The 20,167-nt window shown below is 39.5% G+C and overlaps 2 protein-coding genes across 4 annotated transcripts in view; both read right to left on the reverse strand.

Moving 5' to 3' along the window:
* tmpoa (thymopoietin a) overlaps positions 1 to 11,056 on the reverse strand; it is a 56,313-nt gene extending 45,257 nt beyond the window's left edge. For 2 of the 3 annotated variants that reach the window (XR_004327674.1, XM_032504873.1), the window contains exon 1: positions 10,490 to 11,056. Coding sequence is in view for 2 of the 3 variants with exons in the window: in XM_032504873.1 (XP_032360764.1) it covers positions 10,490 to 10,732 (243 nt within the window). In the remaining variant the exon portion in view is untranslated. The remainder of the gene's footprint in view (positions 1 to 10,489) is intronic. The other variant, XM_032504874.1, reaches the window with a different exon arrangement.
* Positions 11,057 to 11,765: 709 nt separating this feature from the next.
* strap (serine/threonine kinase receptor associated protein) lies at positions 11,766 to 18,952 on the reverse strand. The gene is made up of 9 exons (XM_032504880.1): positions 18,479 to 18,952; positions 18,061 to 18,196; positions 15,347 to 15,428; positions 14,902 to 14,974; positions 14,505 to 14,604; positions 13,945 to 14,082; positions 13,042 to 13,178; positions 12,573 to 12,722; positions 11,766 to 12,320 (listed from the first exon to the last, which is right to left on the reverse strand). The coding sequence occupies exons 1-9, from the start codon at positions 18,588 to 18,590 to the stop codon at positions 12,259 to 12,261; spliced, it is 990 nt and encodes a 329-aa protein (XP_032360771.1). The 5' UTR covers positions 18,591 to 18,952; the 3' UTR covers positions 11,766 to 12,258.
* Positions 18,953 to 20,167: the final 1,215 nt, after the last annotated feature.

The raw sequence follows: 20,167 nt of genomic DNA on the forward strand, positions 1-20,167 counted from the left end.
TTTTTTATTCAACTGAAAAATCACAAAATGCAAAACAATTTAGATGCATTTTGAAATCAACTATAAATGATGAATGATATTTAACTTTTTTTTTTTTACTATTTTAATGAACTATATGCAGTAAAGGACGTGCAAACACTGCAAAATGTTTTGTATAAACTCTACCAACTGGCTTCTGCCCTGTACAATTTCACACGAGAAATCTAACTCCTTTCCACAAACCGAACATAAAAAAATAAACAGTATAAATAAAATAAATGTGTAAATAACAGAAAAATAACACTTTAAATGCAAACAGTAAGTGTATCAATAACCAAAGTACTGCTCTCTCAAAACTACAAGTGCAAACAGAAAAAAAAAATTTCTTCAAGCATGAAAAAGAGAGAAACTACACAGAACAGCCTAAGATATGGTCATGTTCTTTTTCAAGAATATAAGCATGTCGACTGTTTCCACAAAATGTTGCCACACAAATGATTTAAAAGTGGCAGGGGGATCTTCAATAGTAATTTCACGCTCCATCACGCTGACATCACATCGCCTCACGAGACAACTTTTCACCTCGACGAGAAATCTCGTCACGTTTTAATCTCGCGAGATCTCGTCACACCCTTAATATATAGCTATACAATCTATGCGATGTATACGATCCATTCAAGGCAGAAATATGTGGGACTTTGTTTGTACAAATCAACGTTAGCGATTAGCATTAGCGATTAGCGTTAGCATTGCAAGCTAGCGATTTTAAAAAAAAGTTTCAGTTAGGAACATAGTTGCAAGTATATATATGCACAGGACTGCATAGACCACAAAACAAGACTGTCGTAACTTTTAAATCAATTATTTAAGCCAAAAGTACTTACATTTATGTGTCTCTCTGGTCGATGCAGCAGCCACACACTGCTTGTGTGTTTACAAGTGAGGTCGCATCCACACTCGGTTCGTAGGGGTATACAGCCCTTGGTCTATCCCCTTCCCCTTGGTCCTAATAGGTCTTCGGACACCACTAGGTCCCGCGTGAACGCGCAAAAACTAGGGGGAAGGGTAAGGGTAGGGGTAAGACGAAGGATTTGGATTCAGCCTAAGTCTAATTGGGTGACGTTTGGCTCCCAATTTGGCTATGCAAAATGTAGGCTACACAGACCAAGAGAGAGAGAGAACGTGCAAAAACGTGCAATCAAATATTGGCTTCATCTAAAAAAAAACAGCAACCCCCACTCCTATCAACAGAAAGCCCTGCAAGACCAAGAGATAGGCAAAGAGAAGAGTACCCTCACTCAGCTGGTCCTGACGCTCAGTCTACTTCCTGACTCTGTTTTGCCTCAGGACCAGTCTGGGAACAACCAATCACAGTTAACCAGATTATAACACAACAGAAACAAAACTACATCATCAATTGGAACATACAAACAAAAACACAAAGCAAAATGCAGTGCTACCTGACCCTAAAGAGAGAGTACCGAGTGGCAGACTACCTGACCACAGTGACTGATGTCACACTAAAAACTACGTTGACCAAGTACAGACTCAGCGACCACAACCTGGCTATCGAGACCGGCCGCTACCGACACAATGGCTCCCCAAAGAGGAGCGCTTCTGCCAGCTGTCCAAGAGCGACACAGTCTCCCCCCCCCCCCCCCCCCCACCCCCACACACCACCCACCCACACACCACACACACACACACACACACACACACACACACACACACACACACACACACACACACACCACACACACACACACACACACACCACACACACACACACACACACACACACACACACACACACACCACACACACACACACACACACACACACACACACACCCACAACACACACACACACACGTAATGTTGTCATGTTGAGAGCTCCTCTCACAGTCCTCAGTTGGTAATGTGATACTTAAACTGTTTTGGTCCACAAAAATAAATCACTGCCAATTCAAGGTGCTTTTTTGGTGGATATAAGGCTGGAATGTCAGTTCCCTCAGACATTTTGACAGTTCTTCTCAATGCTTTACACAGAGGGTGACACACGAAACAAACCAACGCACATACTGGGAGTGCAGACCTCGCAAGTGGACCGCACACACAAACAGGACTTGCAGGATTTGTTTAAATAGGGCAAACAAAGCAGGAATCAGGGCACCACAGATATCCTAGTTTCTACAAATATTTATGATTATGACACCGTGACATTATGTAACTGTGGTTATGGTAAAATAATCGCAATATTATTAGGTCTTAATGAGTGTGAGACAGAGCGGACATCATCTTCATTTGACAGCTTTTCATTTACCATAGTTTAGAGAAACGATTCAGTTTCCTTAAAAAGGTGCCCTGCCACACAAAACCGTTTTTACTTGCATTTTTTGAAATATGTTAATTTGTGTTTGTGTTATGTGGTGAATGTGAAAATGAACTGCTAGAAAAATCAGCCCAATTAAAAGTTGGTCAGTCTGAAGTCATGAGCTCATTACTATCCATGAGTTGCCCAGTTGCGTTGGGTATATGATGCTGATAGCCAGGCTCACATTGGATAGTTGTTAGCCAATCAGAGTCAAGCAGCTTAGCTCATTGAATATCAGTGAGAACTGGCACAAATGGAGCAGAGTCTTCCTGCAGGCTTTCTATACCACGCTAGAATGGCTTGAAATAAGGTAACCAAGTTACAGAGTCCATGGTAGAACCACAAAGTCATGAGATATGTGTGGCAGGGCACTGAAAAATAAGACGAGAACCAGTCCAGGGCGCTCCCAGAGATACCAACCCAGTGGGTAAGTCAAGCAACATGGCAAGATCCAATACTGTGGATCACGCCATGTTGCTTGACTTACAAGAAACCGTTTTTTTAAGGTTGAAATCCAAGAAATATCTTAACTATTTAAAAGGGGGGGAACCTAAATGCATAAAAAAGTATTTGAGCCTTCAAATTTGCCTCTGAAAAGCCTCTCTGACTTCGGTTAAACATTTAAAAAATGTCGGGAATTAATTTTTGGTCTGCATGGCCCCTCCACTAGCCTGGTTCTGCCCTCCTATGTACTTCCGCTCAATTTTCATTTTCCTGTAGTACTATGTCTGGTTTTGAGGTATATTCTTGAGTTTTCTACGGTCAGATCTTTACCGGTTCAATCAGCAAACAGAGGGAATGGCTGAGAACGATGATGTTGAGGTTGTGCACTAGTTTGAGTTGTAGTTCCGTAATGGCGGCAGAGAAAGATGTCAGCAAAGCCATTCGGTCTGTTGTGGCAAAGCTGCCGAATATCCACAAGTTGAAGCCAGAACAGAAACAATCTTTGCCGAGTTTTGTTGGTGGCCATTATGTTATGAGGCATATTATGAGGCCCTCCTCCTTACGGGGTTCAGGAAAAGTTTTGTTTTTCCAGCTAGCTAGTTATTGGTGAAGGAACTGGCTAAGGCAAACTCTACCGTATGCCAAGACGACGTCATGACCAAACATTAGTGATTGGTTACGGCAGATCCAGCGTGGCTCGGGGTAGATTCAATGGTTTTAAACTTCAACAGAGTACCTCGTCAATGGAGAGTGGCCAGACAGAGAGTCTGGTCGGACCAGGCTACACCTCCACCTCCCTAGTATAAGATATTGCCAAACCGCTTAAGGCATTTTTAAGAACAAATGTCAAAAACTTGCTTTTTCCATTTTTCTCAAATTATTTTTATAATAATAAATACATGTTGTACATTATTGTAATCAACAGCTTAATTGACATGAACAAATAATTGGCTGCAAACTCCAAAATTGGAATGTCCCTTTATTTTGGTACTGTAACTCTGCTTTGTGATGTCCCATCTATGCAGAACATAAAAAACAATTAGATCTTAGACCTATGATATAAGACTCTCAGTTACTGTCTAGAAACAAAAACTTTGACAACCAGCACTTTGGCTTTCTACTTCCTTCACATTTCCACATTACACCCTGTAAGGTAGGTAGGTAGGTAGGTAAGTGGGTGGGTAGGTAGGGGTGGGGAGAATCAAAAATCGTATCTTGATTTGTTTTACATCATATCCGTTTCTGGCACAAAAGAGCGAAAGCCGATTATGCCAAAAATCCATGGTATGTACTTCTTTCTTCTTACAAATGAAATAAATGTCAGATTGATTGACCCACATGTGATGTGAATTCTGTTTAGAAAGCAATTATTTTTAGAAAGGTCTCATGATATAGTATCTCTAGAAGTGTATTAACTTGTTTTGTTAAAGAAGGTCAAGAAAGTCGCAAATCTCAATACTATTGAATTGCAATACTACTAAAAACGCAATGAATGAAACCTACAATACAAATTAAATCAGCGCCCATGTATCAGGAAAGAATCAAATCAGGATACAGGCATATGGTCCCAGTTTTTTTTTTTATCATGCACAACAAAACAAAAACATAGATAGTGCCACTCGGCCAGCCATGCCAAAACACTTGTTCATGAATTTTAATATTAAACGGAAAATAATCTCAAAATGAAATAGCACAATGTGGTGTCAACATAAAACACAGCGCCTTCAAGCCGGGGTAGAAGTAGTGATCACTTTGAGGGGGGGAAATACGTTTTGTCCCCACCCTCAACAAAAAAGAATTTAGGGCTGCATAATCGCGATCAAAAGTTAACATGATCGACTGCAATGTTGATGTTTAAAATACATTCTCCACTCATAGAAACTTCAACTGCATATCATATCAAGCCAGGGTTTCTACGGTGTAGTCCTTGCCAGGCCTACGTTTACTCCCTGACGGTTATTAGATTGGTTAAACAGCAGGAATGTAGCACAACATGGAAGTGAAAGCAGTGCTCTGTTGATTTACACTAGTCTAGTGCAGTGGCGGTTTGAAATGCGCCTGTTCCGGATGGGTCAATTGCTAGGCATGTGGTATTATTGCTCGGCATGTGGTATTGCTGCTTTCAGCTGTCTCCAGAAACACTCATCCCAACAAATTCACACTCGACACTGGGCTTTCTTGGGTCCTGAGTAAACATGTTAATGATTAAACGGTGAACCATTAACCAACAATAAAAATTGACTGACAATTTCTACCAGTTAAAGAGTTGAAAAAACAATATTGAAACAAAAGTTTAAAAAAAAATAAAAATGTTTTTGTACTTGTTGAGCAGGTAACAACATATAAGTATTTAGGCATACAACTAGACTGTCAGTTGCAGTGGTCCCATCAAGTTGAGTATATTTGCGCAAAGACAAGTTAGCATCTATATTTTTATAGACTTAGAGATCATAGAGTGGTCAAAGATAACATGCTACTGTTTTACAAGGCAGCTTTTGAATCTATTGGTTGTTTTATATTGGCATTATGGCTTGGCTCAGTAACCATAAATTCATTAAAATCACATCTCCAAAACTTGATAAAAAGGGCTGGAAAAAGAACTGGCCAAATGCCACCAACTCCTCTTCATGATCTCTTCGAGGAGGTGAGGAAACAGGGTAAAAAAAGAATCACCCACAACCCTAATCACATCCTGTATCGTGAGTATGAGCCGATGCCTTCAAGCAGAAAGTACAGGTTACGAAACGGCAAGATTAACAGGTGTAAATTCTTATTTGAGCCGCTTTCACTCAAATTACTGAATAATAAGAGATACGATATGTGTGGGTGCGTGTAATAGGGCCGGGACGGTATGGATTTATTCTTATCGCGGTTGAAAAGCAAGAAATTCCCGCGGTATTGCGGTATACTATACTATACGAGAGTAGTGTAAGTTAGAGCTAGAACGGTAGGGCGCCTTAAGTGAGTGACGTCAGTGCCTGTGTGGTTGCGCAAGGAGAGCGAGCAGTAATGGAGAATAGCGTTTGAGTGCTGCTGTGAGGAAAAGAGAGAGGAATATATCAACACGAATGGAATGTTATTATGTTTCATGGAACATTGCGCTCCCCAACTCGCGAAAGGTCGGATTTGCTCCATCTTTTGATGCTTTTTTTAGAATACCTTGAATCCATGTAAGACACAATGTCATCAGACACAATCCATGTCATTAGACAAAGTGCACACATGTGCAGGCCAATGTATTTTGCGGTGATGACGGTGGCGTCACCTGACCGTGGTAACAGGTAACCGTTCCAGCCCTAATATTGGCTGCCGTGATTTATGTGTGAAGAATACTACTAAATAGTATTTGTGGTAGTTACTGTAATATACAGTCAATGTGCAATGCCTCATAGGGTAATGGTGCAATATTTTTATATACAGTATTTGCTATGTTATATTTGATATGCTATTATGCAATGGGGCATTGTGCACTACAGAAGTTATTTACCACAGCATGAGTTAACAGGAAATGTGCAATCATTATCAAAATGAAGTGTGATACAAAACTTAATATATTCAACATGGTAATGATATCTTATCAGCTTTTCTGTCCAAAATTTTGATTGCTTAATTGAGTTCAATAAGTTTAATAAGTGGCTTGCTCCAAGACATGATTGTGGCAAGTCATTTATATAAAAACTAAAAAGAAGTGGACAAAGAACAGAAGATTGGGAAATGCCTTGTCCTGTTGTTATTTGTCATTAGTAAAGGCTTATCTTATCTTGATTTTTAGGTCACCTTGCAATTCCCGTTGGATGCGCCTTGTGTTTGCAAAGTAATTGTTTTATTTAATACTGACATGAGCCATTTAAAGTATGTTGAAGTAAGTTAAAATATTAAACATTCTTGTTACTAAAAGGTGTTAAAATGAATCAAATAATCGAACGCGGACGTGGACGATGCTGCACCAACGCAGTGTCCGACCATAATGGATTATAACGCATCAATGTCGCTAATTTTCCGGCCGCGTCATAAACATTCAAATGACAAATAACATTCTCAGTAGCCTAACCCATTTCTTCTAGACCTACGATAGACTCTAGTCCATTTTATCTTAGGCATGTTCTCAAACGCCGTTTTTTTTTCTTTGGGCATATTGGCATGTCCGTGCCCGCTCTGCATCAGTCAAGCTGTATTTCTTTGCGCATTGTAGTGGCAATTCAATTTCTGTTTTGCACATTCAGGAATTGCCATGTGCTCAGTGCTGTAGTTTTATGCAAAGACATATAAAAGAGTAGACGCCGCATTGGCAGGCTGAGCGCGAGAAATCCACCCTCCATCTTGGACCGGTCATACTCGTTACTTAGCAGCAGAAGATACAAGATGCCAGAGCACTGTGCAGCATATTTCTGCTCAGATCGCCGGATTTTTTTAATCCTATCGCTTTAACTCTGGGTTCTGTAAATCATTTTGTATCTGTGTTTTGAAAATTGCTACATAAGTTAAGTTTTGCGAGTTTTAAAGGGAGATTCAACCAAGTAAATTTGCAGTTTAAATAAAAACTGCCACTTTTATTTCATACTGCTACTTTGAATAAGTACTGGTACGCATGCTTTGTTGTTAGGGGTGAAAGAAATATCAACGCAATATCGTTACACAGCAGATCGTTATATGTAGTATGACCTATACATTATTCTGGGGCTCCTAAAGCAGCACTAATGTATGCTTATGTTGTTATTACATTGGGATTGTCTCTGGTTTAGTTGGGATTTGTTTGATAAGACTTGCACGTTACTCTTATAAGATAATTTATATATATAAGAGTAACGCGTCAACACAACATAAAAAAGGTGGATCTTTCCAAATACTTATGTAGTAAGAGCTGAGACAACTGGTCATTTATCAAATATATCGAAGGGTGCGATAAGTATGCAATAGTTTATTTTTTGGAGTTGTCCTGTTAACTTTATTTATGTATTTTATACTGTCCAACCAGTAGAGCCCGTCCTGTCCTGTAGACATGGTCCTTAGTTATTTATTCATGTTGGACCAGTCCAATATGACTGTCAGTTGAAATAAACCTTTTGTTGTGAGAAAACTTGTTTAATTTCTTATCAATCTATTTTGTAATTTTACATATGTTTAAAAATATCGGAGTTCATATTGATGTTGCAATATCACATTCTGTCAATGTCGTGCAACCTTAGTGTGTGTGTGCGCGTCTGTGTGTGTTGGGAGTGGGGCTGCTAAATGTCAAGGTCCGGGAGGCGATTGATGCAGAACAACGTGGTAGTACTGTGTGTGTGTGTGTGTGTGTGTGTGTGTGTGTGTGTGTGTGTGTGTGTGTGTGTGGTGTGTGTGTGTGTGTGTGAGACAGAGAGAGAGACAAATATAAAAAGCTTCAAGTAGACTCTGATAATATAATCATATTGTTTCTCTAACTTAAATATCTGAATTTACGGTCACTATCTGTTTCTTCTTCCCTATCATATTTATAATATACCTATTATAGCCTGTATATAGGGGTATTTTGCAAATACCTATCATTTACAAATGATAGATACACCGAGGATGTCTGTTCTAGGGTCTAGGGTGACCAGACGTCCTCGGATTTAGGAGACAGTCCCCGTTTTCGGTTGTCTGTCCCTGACTAAATACAGAAGAAAAAAACTACCTCTGTCCCTGTTCTGTTTTTAAAAACACAACATTAGGTTTTTCAATTAGATTTATAGTCAAACTGGAAATGTCCCCGTTTTTCTTGCTTTTCGGGTATTATGTTCCCAGTTTTGATCTTGGACGTCTGGTGAATTTATATCATGTCAGAATATTCTATTACTGTTAAGCACACTATGAATATTAAAATACGCCTAATCATGTGCTCTGTATCATAGCTATATGTATGACCTTTGTAGCAACAAAAAAACATGAAAATCAGTTTGGTATTCAGTGAGATTGATTAATTAAACGCGCTGACTGCTCATTGCACCTGCCAAACACATTACACTGGGTGGAGCGGGTGACCGGTCCAAGATGGCGGTCCCACGTCTCGTCAGCGCCAATAGGCAGTAGCGGTCGATGCGGCGTCTACTCTATATATGTCTATGGTTTTATGTATCCAATCTATGTAGTATTAGAGCACTGCAAAATGTTTTGTTTTTGAAGCTATGGTGTGTGTGTGTGTGTGTGTGTGTGTGTGTGTGTGTGTGTGTGTGTGTGTTGTTAAATGAAAAAAGATTGTTTATACCTTACTACTTCTATTTTTAGATGAAAACATAACCATGTGAAGTAATGAAAAATGTTTATTATATCGAAGTATACAGTATCTTAATGCATTCTGTCAAGTGAAATAACCTACAGTATACGGCTTTAATAGAAAAATGTTTTTGACACATCATGATGCATCGAGATATCGAATCAAAGACATGATAATCGTAATTGAATCGAGAGATCAGTCAAGATTCACACCTCTACTTGATACAAGTGTAAAATTGGGACTGTCAGACAAAACTAGTAACAAGAAGTAAGCAATTAAGGCTCTGGTAACCTGTGTTTACCAATTATCATAATGTTTAAAATGTTATAGGGTAAAATATAAAAGATGATTCTGCATAGGCCTGAGTATGGTTTACAATGCTTTGATTCTTTTGCGTGAGTTTTTGTACCGGTACCAAAACCATTATTTTACAAAAGAGGCAAAGTTCTCAAATATTCCATGGCATTTTCTGACTTTTTACCACAGACACATTTTGGTTAGTACAAGTATTGAGGGTATGTACCAAGCCCTAACTTTAGGGAACTGGTAACCAGTGCTGTGATGACCCATTGTCATTCCTTAAATTTGAAAAATACAAACTAAAATAAACTATATTACAACAAAAAACTGTTCTTAACTGCCATCCTTTGTACACAGGTCTGAAATCATACGAGACAGTTTAACATGCGCTATGTACAATCAACTCCTTGGTTCAATTACTTCAAAAAGTGAGCTTCAGAAGGTATTTCTCAGAAGAAAACCTTTCACTTGCTCCTGTGTAAAGGTTCTGAAGAATGTAGGCTTTCGCAGGCTGGAGTGGGATTATCAGTAGTGGAAAATGCAAAGAAACTGAGACCCTATGCCCCCAAACAAAAAGCCTTACAGTTGAGAGCAAAGCAATCTCAACAATCTTCTCCAAAAGAAACAGAACACACACCTCTAACATTCTTTATCTGCGCGTTAACGGTCTGCACCTCAGATCTCAGACCTCAGACTCAATAATAACAACAACAACCTGTTCCATCATAAAGGTTGGCCACAGATTCATGGGGCGTTTGTTTTCAGTTAAAGTTTTATGCTCCACAAACTGGGATCAAGTGGACATAAAGAGAATGAAATAGGCCAAATAAAGTATTTGAGGATAAAATGAATGGTGGCAACTGAAGAATGTGTCTAAACTTATTTGGGTGGGGACCCCTGGCAATGGAGTCTTTGGTCAAAGCAGATGTACATTTTATACTGAAAATAATGGTTGATTAGTTTGAGGTTTACAGCATGATGGTCAACGATTCTGAAGAGTTTATAGCTTCTGCTTATTTTCGATGGGCATTTGTTTTCGACAAGTATAGACTACTTTACTTTAGGTGCTAAAAACGAAATGCATATTTCCCTTGGAGCTATGTAAGCTTGGCATCGTTAAATTAAAATAAACATTAATTCAGAAAGAATGACAAAACTCACTCTGCCGGAGGAGCGACTTCTGCTGGAGAGTACGGGCGGCGGCAGCTCCTCATCGCTGGAAAAGGCGTCCAGAGTTGTGGCCGTGACATGTTTCTTGTTGTTAGCGGTCAGGTTCTTCAGATAAAGCTGTACATACACGTCCTTGGTCGGGTTGCCGCTCGGAAGTTCTATGTTGTGGGCCAGCAGCTCGCTCTTCAGCTTGTCTTTGGTGAGAACAGACGGGTCGTCCAGGTACTCCGGCATGTTGGCGTACGGATGAAGAGGGAGAGTAAATTAGCTAGCTAGCTAACACTGAGGTGGAAAGTGGGATAAATGGAGAGGAGGTTTGGTCTGAGCGGAACGGCTAACCAGCGCCTCTTACTGGATTTAATTCGCAAAACAAATATTAGCTAAATAAGTAAGAACCATAGGTCAGAGAAATGAGACGGAATAAAAATAAAAATCAATATGACTTGTTGCCGTTGCTTTCTCTTCCTCCTTCTCGCAGAAGAATGAAGAAGTGAAAGTGGTTCTTTCTAGTTCTTTCTGAGTTGCTGCTTAGGCTGACATCTGCACCAGGGAAGGCTGCTGCTACTCATGGGGTAGATGCTAGCTCTTCTCTCACCCAATACACGTGTCGACGTCAACACGAGCATACTGCGCAGGCGTCAACACCAACATGGGACATGTTCAAATGTGCAGTTTTTGGTTGAGAACCCTTGTTCGTTAGATGCTAACGTCAGGGAAATCTTGGTCGGCGATGTTGTTCGTTTCGGCTCTAAATTTCAAATCACGTTGCTGCTGGAACATGTCCATATGTGTGGTTTTTGGTTAAGAACACTTTATTGGTGATTTCTCATGGTAGAAAGTGGCGCGATACAATGACGGGAAAGGAAGCAAAGTGTTGACGTCTAAACGTGTATTGGGTGCGTTGTAGCAAATACCCTACATACATGGGGACGATCATTAGCCGGGCCGGAAGTTTCAAAGGGAGGTGACTGCCTGTAGAGACCGGCTCCTATTGGCCAGATGCTGTTAGGAAGATCTTCCTCATTGGAGGAACAGACATACAACTATTTAAAACGAACCGCACGTCACAAGTATAGGACTCACGTTCTAGCACCGTTTTGATAGCGCGTTATATGGAAATGAATTATTAACGTTTAATAGCACGAGACAGTATTTGTTAATGTAGTTATTTTACATTGTTGTCCTAGTGTGAAAGTGCTTGCTTGTACCTAATACATTTGCAATTTAAAATAACCACGTGACCGTGAAAAATGAACACCAAACTCCATTTGCTCTTTGTGCATTACTTATAAATAAAACAGTAATGCCTTTATTTAATTCTTCACTGGACACAAATGAAGACAGAAACCAAAATGAAAAATAAAAACCCAGTGGCATTTCTTCTCTTGCCTGCTTTGACACAAAACAATATAATTTTTTTTTTTATTTGAACACTTGACTTTCAAAAAGCTTTAAAACAAGTTTAAGTAGACAGAATTGGGCTAATCAGAGGGAAAGCAGGCAGCGATGAGCAGACACTCACAGGTCTACTGCTTTACTCTACAGCCCATATGACTGCATAAAATCTGCGTGTGTTTGTGTATGTGTTGTTGGGTTAGTCCATGACAAGGCAGTCATAATATCCACATCAGTTCTTGATGGATGGCGGTGCTCTGAACTATGCTCCTTGCTGGGGCCAGAACGCTGGAACACTACTCCGCTTGTTTCCTTTGTCATTCTTTTCTCTTCTCATCCCATTTCCAAAAAGCACGGCTTTCTCCTCATGCTTTGATCTCAGGGGCCGACGTGTACATCTGTTCAGAGTTCTCAGCCCCCAGGTCCTCTGAGGAGTAAGGTAAGATAATATAAGTAGAATTAGAACAAAACTTAATTCTGATGAAAAGGAAAGAACAGGACTAAAAAAAATTGAATTAGAAAAATCATACTGATACTTCATAATATGCATTTACAGACACTTTCACACATTTAGCATTGGTGGTTGCCCTTTGCTGAAAAGATAACACTTTGCGCTCAGTGTCATATAGCTGGTTCAAGATCTAGCTATATAAATGAGTATCCAAAGTTGTATTTTTACCAGGAAGGACACACTTCCACAGGCCATAGGTTTTCCCCACAGCAGTCTGCCACAGTCTGAGCGTGCCGTCCTCAGAGCCGCTGGCGTACAGCTCACCATCCGGACTGAAGCGAACACAGTGCACTGGACCAAAGTGACCCTTATAGGACTCTGCAGAATGGAGGGACAACAAGGACGGAAGTGGTAAATATGTGACTTTTGGTAAGTTTTCCTAGCTACTATGACAAGAAACAGCGTAACATTTAAAGATCCTCTTTTATCCCTTAAATTAACTCTGTTTTACATTTATATGATCAGTCGCAGAATCAATTGTAAAACTCACAATTTTTTAGAAATAGTTTTTTTGTAAATTGTTTATTGTACAAATCAGTTTTTCACAAAATGGACAAACTACCTTCAACACTGGATCCATTACCTTACACGGGTTAAACGTATCTTATTATTATATAAAAATCTCTCTGCTCCTCACCCAGCTCCTCTTTAGTACTGTAGTCAAATTTGTAGAGCTTGAAGTCCTCTCCACCGGCAACAAAGAAGTCTTTCTCTGGGTGGAGGGAGGCCGAGTTGATAGGGGCTGGGGCCTCCACTGTCTTTATCAGGTCCAGGCTGAATTATAAAAAAAGAAATTGTTCTAATGTTGTACTTACTTGTTATCAACAAGTCACCATGGAGAAGCTACATGTCTACAACAGCAATATCTTTGCCAACTCTGGACCAAGATATTTTTTTCATCCAACCAGAGTTGCTTTGAAAGTTTTGTTAAGTTTGTGTTGGTTGGCTGGTATAAACTTAATACTTTACCTGAAAAACAAGTGTGGTCACTTTCTAAGACAACGGCAAGAGTATAAAATAGTTTTATGAAAACTTGTCTCAATGTAGGAGCCCAGCAATGACTCGTGTAATGTCTGTGGTATAGACCACAGACAAATCAATAGTGATTTCGCCACACTCGGCTCAACTCATTTTACTTTGCTGCAATTGTTGAGTAGACCAGGTCCACACTCATACATTTTCGTTTTAAAATGACATTGAATTAAAGCATTACATGTCACGTTAAAATGTCTCAGTTTTTAGGTGCTCGAAAACCGGAGAAGTGTGGATGCCAGATGTAAATTTAGCAACAACAAAAAACAACAACATATATTAGCGTGGATGTAGCCTGAAAAAGATAACGTTAACTGTTCCAGGGTTTCCACAATGCCATTTGTTTGTTTATTTATAATAATAGTAATTATAACTGTTTTGATTCATAATTAAGGTGGAAAATAAAAGTTTTGTGTTTCATGGGTTTTTGTTGAAGTTGAAAAAAGTATTTCTAAGGAACCAACCCCCACCCAGGTTCCTGGTTGTGTAAGGTGTGAGAACAGGGTACCTCAGAGCGTTGTAGAAAGCGATTGTCTTTCCGTATGTGATCACAAGTATCTCTCCATCAGCCACATACTCCATGCTGCTCACCGACGTGTCGAACGTTAGTGTCTTCACCTCCTCCATGGAGCTCCTGTCCCACAGCCTAGACACACAGACATGCAAACACCCACACAAGCATGATTTGAAGTTTGTCCCATAAAATAAATAAATAGATTAGATGACTTCATTAATCCCTAGAGGGGAAATGAAGGTGTCATCGCAGCCAGGTACCTTGAAAACAAGTCAACACAATACTATTAATACAGTGCAATATGATACAAATGCACTTTTAGAGAAGGGATACAAATACAATGGGGATGCATTACACAGTAAAGAACTTTACAATGTGATAAATAGATAAGAGAGGACAAAAGGCAAATCTATAGATACGATTGTAAAAAAATATCAATAGTATATAAGTGGTAATTATTCTAGGGTGTGGGGTGCAAAAAATAAGAAGCAAGATAAGACGGGACATTGACACACAAACAAAAAGGTAAACTATGGGAAAGCCACTTCACTGACCGTATGGTTTTGTCATCGGCAGCAGAAAGAATCTGCTTGTCGTCGTTACACCACAAGGCTTTTTTTATGGCTGAGGTGTGACCTGCAATCTCCAGAGGTGCTAAAAAAATAAAACAAAAAAATAAGTCAACTACATTAGAAGACCAAAAAAAAAACACAAGTATCAGGGGTTGACTGAGATAGCCCTTTGGCTATTTTCCTATTATTCCTAATTCCCAGAGCTACAAAGCCTTTCCCATGCTACTGAGTTTAAGTTGTATCTGGCTCCAGTAGGGAGAAGGGTTGCATTGACCAGAGCAGAATCTACAGCAAGGGAGGCAAATGTTTAACTACACAAAATAAATCAAATCCTACATGTACCCAACAAGAAAGTTTCCTCTTTGATACATTTGCTTACCTGCTTCAGGGTTGCGAAGATCGTAGATGCGCAGCAGCTTGTCATTTCCTGCAGTCAGCAGACAGTTGCTGTCCTGAGACGAGAGGCAGAAGTATACTCACTGGCGGTTTCAGTAATATCTCAATAAAACCATCCCATCCCCATGTATGCATACAGGATATGTACAGAAAGGATCAGATTCATAAACATGTTATTTAACCCTTGTGTTGTCTTCCCTTTAACCATGAAAGAAAGTTACCGCTTTTTATGACATTTTTGTCACTTTTTCAATGTTGTGGGTCCTTTTTTTGATGTTTTTTACAAAGTTATTTGATATTTCTAATGTTGACATTTCCAGCTTATTTCAAAGGCCCATTTTTCGTGATGAAAAAACTGGAAAACGGGTCAAATTTGACCCGAGGACAACATGAGGGTTAAATAGCTAATGTCCAGAGACACCACTGACCTGAGTAAAGGTGACAGTCTTGACGATGTGTTTGTGTGCCAGTGTGAGGACCTCGTCTCCACTCACTGCATCCCACACCTTTCTGAAAAGCACAGAAAGACATCTTTTTGAATGTATAAGTTCATGTAGCTCCAGCAATAATATTTAGGTTAGAAACAAGGGTTCGTTCAGTGACTTAAATCGTAATTGCACAGCCCCGTGCTACAGCCGGTGTAAGAACTGACTCGAAACACTCTTCTTCATATCATTATTTACTATATCAGTATGTGGCTCCATAGACAATATACTGTATGTTTCATGGCAAATTGTTAGTTTTTGTCTCTTAAGAACAGTTGTTACGGTAATTAAGATGACATAATACCAGAACTGAAGGACCATCAGGAAGTGCTAGAGGTGCACCAAGGACGAGACCCTATTCAGTACAATTGATACTACTAATCTATAGAATGTCTCAATTTATTTGTATTACTTTTATTTTATTGTAAACTTAGTACTTTATCCATGTTTGTATGAAAGATCACTCCATTTTTCCAAGGAGCTGATTGATAATTTCAGGGGTTTAACCTCTATTCTTTGGCAGCTCTGTGCCACGTTCCCAAAGCGCCGTGACCCCCCCCCCCGACAGCAATGTCAGCCATTCAAGTCAATGCGTTTGGATAGCCGACGCGGAACAGCGAGAGCATCCAGCCACGCCACCAAAATATTAAGTCACCTGATTATTATTATTTTTTTTATCCCGGTGCAGCCAGTCTTCCGTTCAATTAGCTGCAGCCATTGCGGTTGTAGGAGGGTGTAGGCTGTTTTCTTTGCTTGCCAGTGAAGAGAGTGCAATGCTGGTGTTATGTGCTTTCTGGTTTTTCCACCTACTGGTTTCCCAGCCTGTCCAGATGCCGTGTAAACATATCAACGGCTACCCCCGTCGACAGATTCGCCACATATTCATAAACATTTTACTGGCCTTTGCATGTCACACCTCAATATAAACTGTACTGAACTGAATATCTGAGCACTACATTACTACAACATTCTACCACAGGAAAATGTGTTTTAAAAGAAATTAGGAGGATCCTTGTCGCACTGAATTCGAACCCTCCTTAGCAAAAATAACATACAAGACCACTTTGCTTTCCACTACACTATCAATAATCACGTTAATTTCCAGTACATTATTATTTCATTTTTTCCCGCAAATCCAGGAATTACTGTTTACCCGAGTATTCCAAAACAACAGGTTACCTTGATTTAGGCTTAAAAACATAACTATATGTGGCTCTATAACCTTCTGCTACCCCTCTGCGCTATCCATGTGCAAGGATTTGTCAGAAATTATTCCAGGCAGCACATGGATCCTGAAACAATGGGTCTAAAACAACTGGTTACCCTGGGCTGGAAACACATGATCTCGAGGCTCTCAAATAGCTACAACAAGTTTCTTGAATTTATGAAAAGAAGCAATATTCCTATTGACATGGCTCAAATGCTTACATCTACAAAATTATACAACGCCATGTTTACGAGAGAAGACAAGTGGTGAAAAATATTTGACCAATAAAGGAACCCCTGCTTTTCATTTTATATCATTAAGCCTTACCATGTTTGCAAATTTTCCCACACACCGTCTTCCAACTTCACTTATCTCGCAATCATGTAAACACACAGAGCTTGTTCTGAATTGGTCTGAAACAACTTGCAACAGTGCACTCTTAAGACAAGTGTTGAAAACAACGTTCACGTTTCATCTTACACCAATTTCAAAACTGATTTTCTGATATCCGGGTGCACAGGTGACACAGTATAGCCTATAGGCTTCAACAAAAACAATTCAAAAAGGATGGGCGCAAACTATTTTCAAACAGAACTTTGTATTGTAGCTAGGGGTTTAAATTACTTATCTTCCGTCATAAACATAACGTTGTAGGTTATTGGCATTTGAGCTTGCATCTGCTTCTTTTCATAACACAGGGAACTTGTTACTGTAGCTGTTTGAGAGCCTCGAGATCATGTGTTTCCAGCCTAGGATAACCAGTCGTTTCAGACCCATTGTTTCAGGATCCATGTGCTGCCTGGTATAATTTCTGACAAATCCTTGCACATCTTTTGAATCCGGCGCGACAAAGATCACCCTAATTTCTTTTAAAACACATTTTTCCTGCGGTAGAATGTAGTGCTCAGATATTCAGTTCAGTTCAGTACAGTTTATATTGAAGTGCGACATGCAAAGACCAGTAAAATGTTTATGAATATGTAGCGAATCTGTCGACATAGGAAACCAGTAGGTGGAAAAACCAGAAGGCATAGCAGGAAGCGGGGCGATCCCATCCGTGAAAACAGTGTATGTGGACAGGTACCTTAAGTGTTTTAATCTTAATACTCTGAAGTTAAATCACCTCCAGAGCATGTTATCTGTGCAGCACAGGTTACTATGGTAGCTTAGTAACCAGCTTAGTGATGCTGACAAACCTGAATGAAACCCTAAGATTGCTGGGTAACCCACTAAACTGGCTTCATGATACATGCCCCTGGAATCAGGACAAATATATTCTTTTATAATACTTACATATTTATTGGTTTGCTAAAATCTATCCGAACAATGATGAGTACCAGTTTACCAGTTACTTATTAGTGTTAAAGTAGTAGGTGAAAACCTAGATTATTTTAGACATCTTGCTTGAAGACACACAGCTAGGCAGGTCCAGTCTGGACTCTTTACTCACGCTGTGAAGTCAGCTGCGGCAGTGGCTGCCTTGGTGGCGTCTGTGTTCAAAGTGGCTCCCCAGACAGCGCCTTTGTGACCCAGAAACGTTCCAATCCAGTCCCCTGTGTCTCCCTGGCGCAACATGGGCTTGCCATCTAACAAAATTAAAGCAAGGAGGATACAAAGGACAAATGCATCTTAGGACGAAACCTGTAGATACATCAGTCGACAGGTGTCTATTCAACAAGCCAGACTGCCTCACTTTGATAGGATAACGTCTGATATAGCATTGTGGCAACAGCAGCTTCCAAGAAGTTAAGTAAAGTTAACTCAGCATTCACCCTGGATTTATGTCTTAGAACCACTACTTTTATAAGTAAAACATTATTTGCTAACATTAACGTTAATAGGCTTAGGTTAATAATAATTGGTCTCACCCTTGCAGGCGCTGATGAGAAAGTAGCCATAGGGAGTGATTCCACTGAAGGCCAGGTCCACCACAGGCCGGGTGTGACCGGAGCAGGTGAGAGGAGTCTGTCTCATCGCCATGGTACTCCAGCTGGGCAGGAGACTGTTAACACGGAGGGAGTACACAGCAGAACTATGTGCTTTAGCAGGATAGCTTACTAGCTAGCAGGCTAGGCTAGCGGGCTAGGCTAGCTGGTTAGGAGAATGACAAGACAACCAGCTAGCTAACGTTACAATTTGGGAGAGTGATTTCCGTTGGCCAGCAGTTGAATGATGAGTGAGAATTCCCTCCGTATGTTTGTCAAACTAATCGGCGGGTCACCCTCCCAGCGAAGGATTAGCTGTCGTGCTAATAGCTACAACATTGCAACTAACTAGCAACGTGCAACGCGGCGTAACTATACAGTGATAATATAGCCGGTGTTGTTCCGCCAACCGCAACAAAATAATACTTCCGGTTTCACAATAAAATCGTCACTGATACTCGACTGACTGGAAAGGAGTGGTCAATATTTTAAAGTCATTATTAAGAGAGACATATCCATATAAATAAATAAAACAAAAGACAATAATTTCATGGAGTTTTAAAATGATTCAGTCATCATAATGAACTGCTATTTAATCCTTTTTGCCCCTCCATGATAACATATTTTTGGATTTTTAGCTGTTTTTATTTTCAAATATATATTTTCCAAGTCTGTTGTAATTTCAAAACGCAGTTTTATAACTTTTCATCACTGTTTTTATCTGTCAAAGAAGTGTTTATAGTATTTTTTATGACTTGTGTTCTGATCTTCAGAATCAGAAAAAGGTTTATTGCCAAAATAACAACACTTAATAACTTCACATGGAATTTGCCTTTGTAAATGGTGCAAACGTTTAAAACAAAAACAAAAAAGACTTACTTTTATATTGAAAGCGTGACAACGACTCCTCCATGTGCTTTTTGGCAGGATAAACGCATCTACGGCGTAGGCTACTGCTGCCCCCTGCAGGAAATTGATTCCTTCACTTTACACTGAAAGATCGCACACATGTCTACAATAATAAAGTGTTCATCCCTGGCTGTATTTGTCTTTTATACTCCTGTATTTTGACTTATTGACTTATTTGTAAACGTGCAATAGTCTTATCATCTCACACGTGAGGTTTCATACTTTATCCAAACATTTTTTGTCAGGATAAGATTATAAAGTAATCATGTTGTAAAATATTGTTTTGAAAGATACAAATGGCTATGGCAATATAATGCATTGTAGAGATATACAGGTCTATAACCTACTACTTTACAGTAATTCTGTCTATAGTAATAGCCATCTGTATATATATATATTCATAGTACATATTCACCTGTAAACTCTGTTTTAGTAGCCTAACAACCATCTGTTTATTACGTTCATTGTACATATCTGTAAAAATTCTATTTATAGTAATATCCACCTGTATGTTATATTCAGTACATATCCAGCTGTAAATTATGTTCACAGTACTAGTTATCTATGTGTTGTATTTATAGGACAAATCTATCCATACAATTCTGTTTATGATAGTATTCAACTCTATATTTATTCAGTACATATCCATGTCCTGCACTTATGGAACCATTGTATATCCTGCACTTGCTGCTATTGCACTTCTGGTTAGACCTAAACTGCATT

The sequence above is a fragment of the Etheostoma spectabile genome, chromosome 23 (assembly GCF_008692095.1).
Source record: "Etheostoma spectabile isolate EspeVRDwgs_2016 chromosome 23, UIUC_Espe_1.0, whole genome shotgun sequence".
Lineage (NCBI taxonomy): Eukaryota > Metazoa > Chordata > Actinopteri > Perciformes > Percidae > Etheostoma > Etheostoma spectabile.

Bases quoted from the DNA above. Each gene is read 5' to 3' on its own strand.
- strap (XM_032504880.1), bottom strand. From the start codon at position 18,590: ATGGCGATGAGACAGACTCCTCTCACCTGCTCCGGTCACACCCGGCCT. The intron at 14,975-15,346 runs GTCAGTGGTGTC...CTCTCGTCTCAG, and splicing joins AGACTGTCACCTTTACTCAG to GACAGCAACTGTCTGCTGAC. The intron at 13,179-13,944 runs GTACCCTGTTCT...TTTATAATTCAG, and splicing joins GCTTTCTACAACGCTCTGAG to CCTGGACCTGATAAAGACAG.